Raw genomic sequence first — 16117 nt, 5'->3', positions numbered from 1 at the left:
CTCCAAACATGCTTTAAAAACAGGAGCAGTGCAGTTTTCCTCAGGCTCTGAATGTCTCATATGGTACATGCAAAGAGAAATAACTGCTACGTGTCAGCTGAGCACATTTACATTTACGGCATTTCGGCAGACACCCTTGATCATGCCAATGAGTTATAATTATAAAATAAGTTAAAAGAGCTGATCGAACATATGCATCTGCCTTTCCCGATCCTGTGTTGCAATATGAGTTGCAATTTTTAAAAAAATTATTTTTATTTATTTTTTTATATATGTATTCATTTAATTTTACACACTTGTGATGAGGAAGCTGCCAATCAGACATGAGTGATGCTGAGCATGTTGAGCAGCAAACTGCTATCTCTACAGCTGTAAATGCCTGCAGCATGAGTGATAAGGATTCATTTCATATGCATGAAATGGGAAGCCAGTGTATGTCAGCAAACTCTGATATGGGTGGGTGAGGAGTAAGGGATCTGGGACTGAAAATATTATATCCTATAGCTAGGAATACCTTGTCACTATGTCAGTTTTATAGACATTTTTAGATTTATTTCAGACAAATTATTGAGTTTCTAAGAGATGGGATCTGATCCTAGTAAGACTGGTATAATACACCTGAAGCAACTAGGAGGGTTTGAAGATGCAGGAAGTGAATGATCTAATCAACGCTATCCGTTACAGTACAGATGTCAACAGAAGTAGTATGAAGACTAGTAGTAGATGTGTAGGGTATCAGAAATAGCATAGACTGTTATTCAGGTTGAAAGGAGGGATATGTGATGAATAGAAACTTGAGTGAAAGGTGCCGTTTTTGGTCCTTCAGCATAGTGAGATGTTGTAAGCAGAACTTAAAAGCAGACCTTGCACTTATTCAAAAAAAATAAAAAAAGGTAACATAGAACAGAGTACATGTTTGTACTCAAACCCATAAAGAAATGAATGTTGCATATTGTTGGTTCCAAACACTAAAGGAAGTAAATGTGACTGGTACAAAATCAAGAAACATAGCTGATATATTCAACAGTAGGTTTATGCTGAAGTTTGCCTTTAATAATGCCCCAGAGGGCTAGAAATATCTAAAGGTGTGCTCAAAAATGTAGACCACATGGACAAAGAAGCATTCTGTATAAGCCTTTCTTCTAGCTAATGCCAACACTGTATTTTTATTTATTCATTAACCTGTATCAGTTACTTTTGCATTATGTATATTTCAAGGGCTTTATTCTTTCCTAGTGTATATGTGCTTTTATGGTCTGCGTGACCGTTTCACCACACCATTGCCCCACTGATAACTTTTGCTTCTCTGGAGAGCACAGGAAGGTGAGTTTGGGGCCGCTCCTTCCCCAGGCTGAGTCGATAGCTTCTTAGACAGAGTGGCCCCAGGACGAATTCTGTTTTTACTTGATCCTGATGTAGCCTGCTAGCTATGAGGGCTGATAACACACCAGTGTGTCCCAAGTCGGGGTTCAGTACAGAGGCACTGTGCAATGATCGCATCCAGATAAACCAACCAGGATGCCCTTTTTTTGTGCTTGGCTTTGGTTTGCTGCTTTGTAGCAGGTGACAAAATAGAAAATCTATCATACATGTGTTTCAGGTAGTAACTGTAACTTCAGTTAGTTGTTTCAGTACATTTATTGCTTGAAAAGTGATTGACAAATGATTCTTTGTGTCAGTTACATATGTCATTGACATATTCCTTCTAATCAGGTCAGCCATTTATTAAGTAAGCAATACCACACGATCAAGAGTGAGATTATAATAAATATTGTAATGAGGTTTATGAGGCTGTAGGTGCAACAGGTCATGCAGTTCTTTAGTTTAATTGCACTTTAGTCTAATTCTATTCTTTTTCTCACTTTGCCCAGTTACTTGTGGTCTCTAATAATTTCACCTCTTTATTTTCAGCAGGGGTTTTTTCCCCTCTCTTAACCCATTGCTTTTCCTCTTTGAGCCACAGGTTTTGTCTCCTTACACTGGCTTCTTCATGTCTTTATCTCCTGTCAACCTAACACACTGGGGAAAACACATTTATGACAATGGATAATATCTGTTGAATGACAGCACTACCACTCTTCAGCACTTAGACTGCAGCAGAGATAGTTTGCTTACTGTGTTTGTGAGTTCTTTGAACATACTACCAGAAGACAGGAGCTTAAACTCTGTCACTCTTGATAACCTCAAAAGATAACCTTTGACCATTTGGGTCTGCTATTCAAACTGAAATATGGCCATCAACATTGGGACCCACTTTCCCTCTGCTTCAAAAGCTGATAAATCTTGTTATCTCTATCATACTCACCCTTTATGTTGAGTGATGTTTCTGTACTTTTTCTTTTGCCCTCCCACCTTTTCTTTTTTCCCCTCATTCGGTTTCCTTGTGCTCACATGGCCCACACACACACAGGCATGCTGAGTGCTTCCACTTAGCAAAGACTTTTGGTGGAGTCTGGGGGAGTGTTGCAGGAGCTGAAGATGTCAATCCAGGTCAGTGTTCAGATAAAGCGTTATTTAGGCAGCAGGAAAGAGGTTTGAATTGGAGATGACCTTGTTGACTGAAAGGGTTATGAGATTGACTCATCTGGTGTCAGTCACTGACATTCATTCCTTAAGCTGACAGCAGAAATGGCAACCATTTACTACATGCTGCTTAAATCCATTTTTAAGGGCACATACAGTGCCTTGCAAAAGTATTCATACCCACTGAACGTTTTCACATTTTGACACGTTACAACCACAAACAAAATGTATTTTATTAGGATTTTATGTGATCGACCAACACAAAGTGGCACATAATTGTGAAGTGCAAGGAAAATGATAAATGGTGTCCAAATTTTTTTTTTACAAATAAATATCTGAAAAGTGTGGTGTGGATTTGTATTCAGCCCCACTTTGTAGAACCACCTTTTGCTGCAATTACAGCTGCAAGTCTTTTGGGGTATGTCTCTACCAGCTTTGCACATCTAGAGAGTGACATTCTTGCCCTTTCTTCTTTGCAAAATGGCTCAAGCTCAGTCAGATTGGATGGCGAGCGTCTGTGAACAGCGATTTTCAAGTCTCGCCACAGATTGTCAATTGGATTTAGGTCTGGACTTTGACTGGGCCATTCCAACACATGAATATGCTTTGCTCTAAACCACTCCATTGTAGCTCTGGCTGTATGTTTAGGGTCATTGTCATGCTGGAAGGTGAACCTCCGCCCCAGTCTCCAGTCTTTTGCAGACTCTAACAGGTTTTCATCTAAGATTGCCCTGTATTTAGCTCCATCCATCTTCCCATCAACTCTGACCAGCTTCCCTGCCCCTTCTGAAGAAAAGCATCCCCACAACATGATGCTGCCACCACCATGTTTCACGTTAGGGAAGGTGTGTTCAGGGTGATGTTTAGTGATAGGTTTCCGCCACACATAACGTTTTGAATTTTGGCCAAAAAGTTCAATTTTGGTCTTATCTGACCAGAGCACCTTCTTCCACATGCTTGTCCTGTCCCCCACATGGCTTGTCGCAAACTGCAAACTGGATTTCTTATGGCTTTCTTCCAACAATGGCTTTCTTCTTGCCACTCTTCCATAAAGACCAGATTTGTGGAGTGCATGACTAATAGTTGTCCTGTGGACAGATTCTCCCACCTGAGCTGTAGATCTCTGCAGCTCCTCCAGAGTTACCATGGGCCTCTTGGCTGCTTCTCTGATTAATGCTCTCCTTGCACGGCCTGTCAGTTTAGGTGGACGGCCATGTCTTGGTAGGCTTGCAGTTTTAATGGATTGTCCAGTACTTTATGAGATGTTTAAGGCTTGGGATATTATTTTATAACCTAACCCTGCTTTAAACTTCTCCACAACTTTATTCCTGACCTGTCTGGTGTGTTCTTTGGTCTTCATGATGCTGTTTGTTCACTAATGTTCTCTAACACACTTCTGAGGGCTTCACAGAACAGCTGTATTTGTACTGAGATTAAATGACACCCAGACACACACTCTATTCACTAATTAGGTGACTTCTGAAGGCAGTTGGTTTCACTGGACTTTAATTAGGGGTATCAGAGTAAAGGGGGCTGAATACAAATGCACACCACACTTTTCAGATATTTATTTGTAAAAAATATTTTTAGACACCATTTATCATTTTCATTCCACTTCACAATTATGTGCCACTTTCTTTCGGTCTATTTCGTAAAATCCCAATACAATACATTTTTCTTTGTGGTTGTAACATGTCAAAATGTGGGAAAGTTCAGTGGGTATGAATACTTTTGCAAGGCACAGTACTGTCAAAAACATATATTTGGTTGCGCCAGAAAAATCACACAACACACATACCAGGATTTGTATGGATGCACTCATAGTTCCTTTTTTGTCCTAGTGAGGGAATATGCTCTATTTTTGAAGTTTTTGATTTAGACAAATGATAAGTACATACTTTAGATGATACCGAAAAAGGAAAATGTGAAGTCATATGGAGGTCACATTTACAATATTTACTTTATTTATTTATTTATTTTACAATTCACAAGACAGGATCTGCTGCTAATGTCTTGGTGTGAGATACCACAGCACACCTTTAGAGGTCTTGTGGAGTCCATGCCTCGATGACTCAAAATTTTATTCCCTGTTTCCCTGCCACCAAAACAGCTCTGAGTGGATACTTTCTTGCTTCTTACATCATAGGAAAAAATGTGATGTACTGCAACTGGGAAGAAAGTGTGCAGGTAGCTTTTCTAGTGTCTAAATTTAACAAAAACATTTCTGTCAAACATAGAACATGCACATAGGCAACCTCCTCTTTTTGTTCCAATGGGTTTGAGTGCACGTCTGTGCTGAATGTTGCAGGAGAGCACACCAGGTTTTTTTAAATGACTTTCTAATTATATTGCAATTCACATTATTCGTAAAGTGTTGAAATGTAGTTTAAATATGGTTCAAATGTCAGGTATGAGAACACACTGAACGAGACGCATCAATATTTCTTTGTGCTGGTTGATTGATAGCTTAGACTCTATTTGAATGGCAGTATTCGTACTTCGTAGTAGAGGTATTCTGTACCAAGTATCTGGATTTGCTTATTGTTCTGTCTTATAGTTTTGCACTAAGAACCTAATCGCTTGTTCAGTTCACACTACCCATGATTCAGCTAATTAATTTAACAGACATCTTAAGTAGATTGTGTAAGCTTTGTTTAAGGGCCTATTATCATTACCAGCACAAAATGGCATTATAACACCTGTTTGATTATTTTCAAAGCTATTCATTATCTTTCTCATAGAGGGTTCCTGAAGTTGGTTTAGAGATTATAGTGGAAAGGGGTTTGTTATTGTTTGCTTGTATGGGCCAATCATTCTATTCTATGGCACTTTATTATTATTATTGTTCAAGATTAGGTTCAGCTAAACTTGGCCTGTGAATTCCCTCCGGCTGCTGGCCGAGTGCCAGAGAATGCACCAAACAATGCTAAAATAGAGAGGCCAGCCAGAGGTGAGAAACAAAGAGCAGGAGATGAAAGCAGAGATAACGGCAAAATTAATGGAAAGAAAGTGTGATTGTAGGGAGGACAGAGGAATGGATGGTTGAACGGAGGGACGATCAGAGGAGAAATTGAGAACATTAGGCATGCACGTTTAGTAAGATGCAGCATTATTACAATAACAACGAATGACAGGTTATCTTAATTTAGCCACTGATGATGGAATAAATGCTGACTAGTCAAATTTGTTGATCATTTAATACCCCATGTATGATGGATATAGTTACAAGTGCATATGTATTTACCCTGCATCATTTTCTGTTCATTTCGAAATGTGTTCTGTGATTTAGAACATGCATTATGCTGCAAATCAAATCATGTGTTTTCAAAGTACTGTCCAAAGGGCAACAAATCTGGGAGTATAAAAACAGAGGGTCAGTTTACCAGCCCCTCTAGACTATTAACAAGATTGGTAATTCCCCTAGTGTTCCAAACAAATAAATACAGCAGTCAGAATAACCATTAAGAGCCTTTAACCAAATGCCCACTTTGCAGTGAGTGAGAGGGAGAGTGTATATGAGGTAGGGGTGAAAATGAGGGCATGAGGGAAACAAGGTCAACACTTCTGTGTGCCACGTCATGTTTTATTTTGTCTTTTTTTCCCTTTCTCCATCATTCTTTCTTCGGGAAGAATGAGAGGAAGTGATAATCCAGTGCCTGTCTCATCCACCACCACCATCCCCCCTCCCCAACCCAGCTCACTGTTTGTTCAGCGAGCAAGGAAAGTGGGGCCGATAACACCGCCACAGGGTCACACTGAGGTGAGAGAGAGAGAGACGTGTAGAGATACCGAATGGAAGTTCATAAGGAGGTGAAGGCGGAGGGAGGGAGCTCAGTGGAGAGTTGAAACCCAGGTCATGAGCACCGTGTGATGAACCAGTCAGTGCTGTATGGAATGCACACGTTTTTGTTTGTGTATATGCAGGGTTATGGATGACGGGAAAGCCTGATCTCCCTCCTGCTTCTTTTCCTTCTACTTCTCATTCTCAATTGTCAATATTATTTTTGGTGGATTTACAGCTCATGCTTGTAGGAGGAGCTAAAAGAAATGAATCCGAGATTTGTGCATTTAAATCTGACTTATCACACTCGGACACGCTGGTGTATGTGTGTTATCGTGTCTGTGCGATTGAGGTGAGGCTGTGTGAGTAAGGAAACAGACGGAGATGTTTGGAGATTGCCTTTTTATGTTGTGTACTTGATCAGACAGATTTTTGGTGATTTATCTCTGCCTGTCACACATGCATAAACAAGAATGTTTTCAGTTCAGGACATGGACCTTTTTCCATCTGTGGCGGAATAAATATGTCTTTAATTGTCTGCATGTATGTACATCTGATCAGTATCAGTGTGTGGAGAGGGCTGAGTTGTTGGTGCTGGTAGTGTACTGAAAGTCATCGGGTTTGTAAAGGACTGTAGATTTTAGGGCAATCGTGGGTCATTATCGGGTCAGGCCTGGGTCACAGGCAGACCAAAACATCTCCACTCACAAGGTGAAAAAGTGTAAATGGCTTTTCTCTCTTTAACCGCTCTCCATTCTTCAGTAATCCGCTGTTTTGTCATGTTTGTCTCCCTTGTGCCTATTCAGTAATCTCATTTAAGAGGCCCAGCTCACTTATGTAACACTGGGAAAACTGAACTGCTTGCTTCAGTAAGGGGCGACTAAATGGAGTAAGAATGAACTTGATCTGCTTTGATGCACTCAAATATTTGAAAACATTTTTTTAATTAAATTCCAATGTTTTTGCACTTTATAGCACTGTAATTGTGTCGAAACAGACCCAATAGGTTTTATCTATCTATTGATATCACAGTAATAAAAAAGTCAAAATAAAGAATGGTTAATAATGTTCTAATGCACACATTCACTCTTTCTAAATTTCCCTTTTTGTTTTTCTAGCTGTTGGATCTCTTTACTCAATGGGATTGGTCTACATACCTCGCAGACTATGGACGTCCAACCTGCAAGTACCTGAGGGTCAGCCCTCATACCGCTCTGGCCCTCCTGGAGAAGTAAGTCACATATCGAGCCATGTTGCCATCACAGAGTACTTTTTGTTTAAATATTTGTATGTACACATCTTCCATATTTTATTCTTTTCTTATTTCTTATATCTCTCTGACAACATCTTTCCCCTCTCACATCACATCACATCCCTTGCTGTTCTTCTGGTTGTGTACAGGATTTCTCGAGCGTGAGTACTCTGGTGTCTGCACAATGTGTGTGTGAATGATTGCGGTGTGCAATTCAGACGTGTTGATTCTAAAATATTTGTGTGTGTATGCATTGTTATGCCCATGGTGTTTATTGTGAGTCTTTGTGAGTCAACATTTGTTTTTGCATGTTTATAGAACAGTTTGTTTGTTGGAGTGCGATTTCGTTTGTAACTTTGTAAGTCTAGACCTTCTCATGGTCATACTTACTCCCCCTTTTTCTCTTTCACCCCTTCCTTTTCTGGGAACATCGTGAAGTCTCTGGTTACAGCATTACACACACTGATCTTGATCCCATTTGAGCTGTACTTACCCTGGCCAAACCCTCTTGACCCTAAAGCTCAGTGAAAATGATCTGTATTACTAAACCCTGAGCTGGCCACTAACCAGGCAGAAACAGTGAGACTCATTGGTTCAAAGGAGCTTTGGCACAAAAAAATTGTTACTCGTGAATATAGTTTCAGAATTATTTATTTATTTGTTTATTTTTACGCTTTGTGTGGCTTATGCTGTCAGGCTTGAGCTGTACAGTATTTCAGTATTATACATGCAAATTTAATGACTCTTTTTGTGAAACCCAGTAGTCATTTCATATTAATGGCATTAAGTAAATGAATAAATTAGAAGAGATTCTAACCACAATGGCATTGATGGTTGTTTTAACATGAATGTTACGCTTTGGAACATTGTGTATGAGCACAGTGCACAGATGAGGAGGTGCGTCAGGTGAACAGACAAGGAAGAGCTGCAGGATCTTTCTCTAGGTAGAAATAGAGAGGCTACAGCTCACTGCACCATTATTGGAAGGTAGATGAACAGCAAGTGATTTTTCCTTTAATGATGGTATGGTAGCTGTGATGGTTTGGTATAAACAACTAAAAGCGATGACTATACTGTATATTACAGCTAACTTGGATTCCGTGGCTGGGTTTGTGTGTGTGAAGATTTTAATGATACAAATCAAGACTCTTAACACAGTGTTCACGTGTCCTTCTTCACACTGCTTTCAGCAGACTATGATACACATCTTGCTTGCTTCCTCTTCATCCATATTTGGAAACACAGATTGCTATCCACATTTTTACACACTCCCAAACGCAAACATCCTGTGCTATGTGATGGTAGTGGCAGAGATAAGAGGCAGATATTTGTACATGTCCTGTGGCCACAGATACACGAGGTCTGACACGATGTCCATCTCATCTAATAAGCCACAGTGAAGTAAAAGATAAGTGATGTGTGAATGAGATCAGGACAATTGAGCAGACCTAAAAAGGCTTTGTTACTAAACATAAATTGAAACTGAAACTAATTGATTCTATAAAGCTAAGTATCATCTGCCATGCTGGATGTAGATGAGATGTGAAATGGTTTAAAATTGTGGGTCTGATTGGCTGACTGAAACCTCACTGTGAGTTCAGTGATCCACGAAGAAGCCATTTGTTGAAGTGCCAGGCAGAAAGGATTGTGCTGGTAATCCAATTTTTACTTCCACCCTCCATGATACTCCAGTCTGTGCCTCACATTTGAGGTCTTTTTGGGACTCAAGTCTTAATTGGAATGCATTTTTACCACCCAGGCATGTTTCTCCAAAGCTACTCCTTAAAGTTAGTCTTTTTCAGTCAGGTGTCTAAAAAGGAGAAAACTGTCTGTTTATATAATCGATCTCTCTCTCTCTCTCTCTCTCTCTCTCTCTCTCTCTCTCTCTCTCTCTCTCTCTCTCTCTCTCTCACACTCTCTCACTCTCTCACTCTCTTCCACTGTTTTCCTGTCTCATTCTCTGTAGGATGAAGGACACTAGTCGGAAAAACAACATGTTTGCTCAGTTCCGTAAGAATGAGCGTGACAAGCAGAAGCTCATTGACACCGTTGTGAAGCAGCTGCGGAACCTTATTGCCAGCCACCAGTCCTGAGTCCAGTGGCATATCAGCTGATTTTCCCGTGAATTCCTTGACTAGTCACTACCAGTAACTGCACCTACACCAAGCACTGTTTTTGCTTTGTAAAAGAGCAGAAAGAATAGACTTGCAAAGCAAATGTAATAGCCAATTGGAAAATAGGGTGCCATAATTTTTTCAAATTAAGTATTTGTTTTACCCAAATGGTTCCAGCTAATACCAGTTCTGCAGTCCTTTGTCTCAGACTTACAAGGTCTTCCTGACAGCATCTCACTGGCCTCAGTATCAGTGAACCTTCAATCTGCTCTCCTGTCTTCCTAGAGTTAAGCACTAAATGTTTTATGCCTGTCTCTATGAGACTTTGGTTATTAGCTTCAAATATCTGTACGTTTGACAATAGGGACTTTAAGGGACAGCAAAACCCTGTAGTTTATTAAGTTCATTTAACCAATCTAGCATGAGTTCAATTGTAATGTTGGAATATAAAAAGGATGACACTATCATTAGCATTTCTACAGTAGTGCAACGCTGAAAGTCCCTAGTTTAGTTTTAACCATCCTCAGCAGAGAGAAGTAAACTGATGTATTGGAACATGCTGTATATTGTAGCCTTACGCCACAGTGCAGTTAAGGTTGCTAACTGAGCAGAAACACAGTCTTTGTTCTCATTTCTGACAACTCTGATGATTCTGTAATTCCCTTTAAATAGATAAAAAGAAAAAGGAAGAATCAAGCTGCAAATGATTTCTGTTATGGCCTTAACCTCCTGCAGAATCTCTTATCAGCTGCTGTTATTCTGTACAGGCTAATTATCATATCTAGATAGAGCTTCTACAAGGAAAAGCTCAGTGTTCTTGCCTGTATAAACGAGTGTGTGTGTGTGTGTGTGTGTGCTCCTTCTTTTGGGCTGTGGGTCATTGTGGGTCTTTATTTAACTGATGGGTTGTTCTCATCAATTGGGTGCAATATGACTATTTTTCAAAGAGGGAAGAAATCATAAAATTTTAGGAATGTCAGTAAAGTTTTTTTTTTTTATTGTTAACAAAGGAGTTTATGGTGTTGGTTTTATTCTAGATCACTTTTATGTGCTGTGTGTGTGTGTGGGAGAGAGAGAGAGAATCATTCCTACCCCATTTTGTGTGTGAAGGGATAGAAAATAATCAGAACCTAAAGGGAATAATTCTTCCCAAACTCTGTGTGTGTGTGTGTACAGAATTTGTGTGGATTTATAGAACAACTTTATTCATTTTGTTGTTTATTCATTTTGTTGATGGAGACAGATGCACTGTACAGAATGTAATATTAAACCACTAATAAATGACCTTCCTGTACTAATAAAGTCTAAAACAAATGCCAAACAATATCAAATAAACCATTAAAAAAACACAGTTGAGTGAAGGCTCTTTTTTTCTGCTTTTTAGTGGTATTTAAATAACATTTGTTTATGCATGTATCTTAATATGCATGTCTATAATTATGTCAGTTCACAATCAGGAACCTGTGTCACTTATGGTTCAGCTGAAGAGAGGATAAAAATGGTCAGAGACTCAGTGATGAACTCATGTACAAGATCCACAAGTGGAAAATGACTCATGACTTTTTAATAAACTCTTCTCCTTACCTATAGTCTGATTTCTTGCTTATAATATTTTGGACTTCAGCTTTAAATGCAGTATTTTTTAACCTGTTGTAGTTCAACCCTAAGCTGAAAAATGTTGATTCTTTCAGTTGAATGAGTGTCATGCAGCTGAACTGATGATGTCTTTAAAAACTATTGTCATTCAAAGCTTTAACTTCAATCAGTTGCATCAGGTCTGTATTTAGTAGTGATAAGAGAGCTGTACTCTGATACACTGTCCCACAATTTAGCATACTGTTATTTTATATAATAGAAAATTATTTGGTGATGGAATAAAAATGAAACCAAAAAAATTCATTCATTTCTTTTTATCTTTATTGTGATACAACAGCCAACAAAATTCAGGTGGAAAAAACTCATTTTGGAGAAAAAAAAATGCAAACACAAGTAAATACATACAAGTGTAGATTCCCTTTAACTAACGCCTTTTTAAAACACCTTTTGGATTACAGCACTTCTAGGTCACACTCTACCACCATAACACATCCCGATTTCACAATTTTATTCCACTCTTCATTTCAAAAATGCTTCATAGCTACAAAAGAGTGAGAGGATCTCCTTTTACAGCTCTCAACGGTGTATCACGTGTATAAATAGGACTTAGAGCAGGACTGAGCCATTCCAATGATCATCATCTATAGAAACTATTCCTTTGTTGATCTGGATTTGTGCTTTGAATCATTGCAGTGCTGCAAGGTGAAAATCTTTCATCAGCTTCAGTTGTGTAAAAGCGGCACACGGTTTACTAGATAGATATAAATGTAGATGTCCAATAGTAATATAGATTGCTGTTAGGGGCAACAGCAACATTCCCAGCTGAAGAGAAATGGGCCATAGCATGATACTGCCACTGTCTTGCTTCACCTTTGGCTATGGTATTAATTAGGTGATATCATGTTTTGTGTTTAACCAAACATCTTTTATAATACTTTTTAGAAACTTTTTATGCTCAAGCACCTGGAACAGTGGTGGCTCAATGTTTTTTAATGGCCTTTAATTGTTGTTTGGGCCCTTGATCAAGGCCCTTAACCCTCTCTGCTCTAGGGTCACCGTGTCAGCCGCCTCTGCATTCTGACCCCAAATTCCTAAGCTGGGACGTTTGAAGAAAAGTTTTCCAGTGTGCTGTAAAGTATGTGTGGCAATAATAAAGGCTTCTTAAATAAAAGATCACGTCTCACATTTTGTCACATGGTTTTGGGTGATTTAGCCCATGGATATGTATAGAATACAAGATATTGTCACAAGCAGGGAGGAGCTAATATTTCTCAGACATTCCAGCTGTTCTGTTAATGGTCTGTAAAGGTTTCTTGGCATTCTCCTGCAGAGTTTTTATCTTGTCCTTTTGTCTACTTTGGAGAGACGTCCTGTTCTTTGTAAGAATGTCCTTCTTAAATTGGGGTTAATCACAAGCATTTAATTGATTTCAGCTGTATGGTCATTGCTTTTTGAAAATTATTTTTTTTGCATTTTGTTCAGTCACCTGCTCTAGTATTATATTCTATTATCTATGTATTGTGCAGTCAGAGGTTTGTCTACAGCGTTATTTGTTTTTTTTACTTCAAATTTTTAATTTTTGCTGCATAACATTAAAGGTAAAAGCTGACACGATTCTTGGTTTATTTATTTATTTTTTTCAAATCATATGCAGACATTAATATCTACTAAAATTTAGGGGTTCTCAAAACTTTTACAGCCAGGGACCTCTTACACTTAAAAATAAATAAGTAAATCATAGATTCCCTTAAAAAAATGTTTATTTTATGAAGAAATTATGTTAAAAAAATTAGCCATAGTATTCATGTACATTATTTTGTACATTATTTATAGTATATCTAACTACTAATAGTGGGTTGTAGTTTACACAAATGTAATCGCACACCCTTTACTTGTCCACTATGAGCCAAGGGAGTTCAGATGGCTCATATGTGACAAACTTGCCTTTGTGGTTCAGTGTTGTTTATAAGTAGTTCAGTTTTGTGTATTTCCCAGTGTAAAAGTGGAGACTTGCCTGTTAAACAAAAACAAACTGCACCTTACAAATGTTAACATTTTAGTTGAGTTGGTGAAAGACTAAAAACAGAAGTTTCCTTTAAAGCATCTATGTACAGTACTTAAGTACCAAAGTAGGTGAAAAGAGCCTAGAGTTGGTTTTCTTTGTTAACTAAAAAGCTTTTAAATTGTGAGCAAAATCTTCCAGTCTGACATCTTTGTGCCAAAACAGTAGCATGCAGCTATAATAGTATAACTACTAACAGTACATAAAACCCTTAATATACCCATGAAAGCACAAGCCATTTTGAAGATGCATAACTCTGTATCATGCCTGTGTGTTCTACAGCAGTGGGTAAAACAAAGATAAGTAAGAGGAAAAAGCTGCTAGTCACACATCCAAGTGTCATTAATTCTTGGTAATAATTTTAAAAGTCTACTAAAAAGCATTGAACTGGATCCCAATAGAAAAGGGAACAGGTCTGTTTTCAGTGCACTGGGAAATGGCTTGTGGAAGCAGGCGAGCCAATGAAGTGTGGATAAGATAAGGGTGATGCGGTCATATTTTTTCTGGTTCTAGTAACTGGAGCTTGTTTATGCACATACTGGAACATCCAGACAGCAAGGCATTACAATAATCCAACCCAGACCTAATAAAAGCAAGAACAAATTTTTCTGCATCATGTAGTGACATTGTTCATCTTAGCAATATTTCTGAGATGAAAGAAGGCTACCTCAGTATGATTATCTACATGAGCTTCAAATGAGACACTGGGGTTAATTATGCCTAAGTCTTTTACTGCTGCACATGATGCAACTGAAAGGCCATCCAGAGTTACTATGTACTCATAAAGCTTAATTTTAACTGCATGTTGTCCCAGCAGAAGTACTTCTGTTTTCTTAAAATTAAGTAGGAGTAAAAGTAAGAAAGAAGTTAAGCAACAACTGTCTAATGTCCTTTACACATTCCTCAAAGACTTTTAGAGATGGTTTTGCTGAAACACTTTTCCCTGTGTTATCAGCAAAACAGTTAATACCAATACCACATATACAAATACATATACCCAGAGTTAACATACTGTATGTACATAAAAGAGCAGTGGGCCAAGAACAGAGAACACCAAACATAGACAACGTACCATTTACACCTATAAACTGATAATGATCAATCAAATAAGCCATGAGAGGTCAAACTACATTACGTAGTTTATTTAAAAGATGGTTATGATCTGTGGTATAATATGTATACCAGCTATACTATGCTCAAGCAACACAAGCAAGGAGTCAGAGGCCAGTAGCAGGCCATTTACCACTTTAATCAGTGCTATCTCGGTACTCTGAAATCTCAGCCTAAATCCTCACGGAAATGATTTCATAAATATTACTGCATTGTATGCATCAGCAATATCTGCTTTGCTACAACATTTTTCTTGGATATTGGAGATAAAACTGAGGTTTGATATTGGCCTCTTAGTGGATAGCTGACAGGGAGGCCAGGATTTTTAATCAATCTTTGATTTGATAAATGCTAGTTTAAAGAATTTAGGTTTCATTCATTCATTCATTCATCTTCTACCGCTTATCCGAACTACCTCGGGTCACGGGGAGCCTGTGCCTATCTCAGGAGTCATCGGGCATCAAGGCAGGATACACCCTGGACGGAGTGCCAACCCATCGCAGGGCACACACACACACACACACACTCATTCACTCACGCAATCACACACTAGGGACAATTTTCAAGATGCCAATCAACCTACCATGCATGTCTTTGGACTGAGGGAGGAAACCGGAGTACCCGGAGGAAACCCCCGAGGCACGGGGAGAACATGCAAACTCCACACACACAAGGTGGAGGCGAGAATCGAACCCCGACCCTGGAGGTGTGAGGCAAACGTGCTAACCACTAAGCCACCATGCCCCCAGAATTTAGGTTTATTTTTAAAAATTTTCATTCATTCATCTTCAGTAAATGATTAATCCTGTACGGACTTGTGGTGGATCCATGCTAAACTGGGCACAAGGTGGAAAAATTCACCACTTATGGGATGCCAGTACATTGCAGAGCACCATGCACATCCACTCACACACTCATTCACACCTAGCTGCAATTTGCCATTTCCAAGCCGCTTCAGATGTGCAAATTCCTGCTGAATTACAGCAGAGTATTGGGTAAAATGATAAACATGGGGGCAAAAAACCTGCATCTGAATTCTCCGCCATTTTTAATATGAAACGTCTGGCTTAAAGTAGTTTAGTTCATGCTATTTAATTAATTAATTTTGTGTAGTACTTTTGGCAATAGACATGTCACAAAGTACCTCCACAGAAATCACTTAAAAGAGTGTGTAGATTTAAATTAGATTCATAGATTAAAATTTGGATTCATAATGTGCAAGCCAGTGACAAGAAAAGAAACTACTGTGATGGCATAAGGATGAAACTTTCAGAAGATCAAGAGTCAAAAGAGAACCTGTTCTTTTCTGTGTCAGTGGATAAACTGAATCTGAAGAACAGTGAAGTTATCTGCATGGTTACAGTATTTTTGTTCTCACAACCATGTGTTTATTAATGAACATTAATGCTAAAACTGATTTTGTTAATTCATTCTGTTAACTGTTTCTGCTAGCTACTTATACACAATACCCACTAAACTGCATATATAGAGCACGTAGAATGGAAAGGATATTTATTTGATGTTATAACTGAAAAATATGCACCAGTTTAGAAGTGAATGGGCAAGTTAAAAAGTTTCTTAGCACTGGAACTTATTACACACACACGCACACACACGATATAATGAATAGATGCAGTCATCAAAACTCAATGGAATGAGATGGACTTGGATCACGTCCA

At 38.6% G+C, this 16117-nt stretch overlaps 1 protein-coding gene across 4 annotated transcripts in view; it reads left to right on the top strand.

Annotated features, from left to right (window-relative positions):
* exoc6b (exocyst complex component 6B) overlaps positions 1 to 11019 on the top strand; it is an 88472-nt gene extending 77453 nt beyond the window's left edge. For 2 of the 4 annotated variants that reach the window (XM_060874518.1, XM_060874516.1), the window contains 3 exons: positions 7423 to 7535; positions 7706 to 7717; positions 9523 to 11019. In XM_060874518.1, the coding sequence (XP_060730501.1) occupies positions 7423 to 7535; positions 7706 to 7717; positions 9523 to 9649 (252 nt within the window). In that variant the 3' untranslated portion in view covers positions 9650 to 11019. The remainder of the gene's footprint in view (positions 1 to 7422; positions 7536 to 7705; positions 7718 to 9522) is intronic. The other 2 variants (XM_060874519.1, XM_060874517.1) reach the window with 1 other exon arrangement.
* The last annotated feature ends 5098 nt before the right edge of the window (positions 11020 to 16117 follow it).

This window comes from Tachysurus vachellii, chromosome 7, assembly GCF_030014155.1.
Source record: "Tachysurus vachellii isolate PV-2020 chromosome 7, HZAU_Pvac_v1, whole genome shotgun sequence".
In the NCBI taxonomy this organism is placed as follows: Eukaryota; Metazoa; Chordata; class Actinopteri; order Siluriformes; family Bagridae; genus Tachysurus; species Tachysurus vachellii.
Note: the sequence above shows the minus strand (reverse complement) of the source record. Positions and strands in the feature narration are given on the sequence as shown.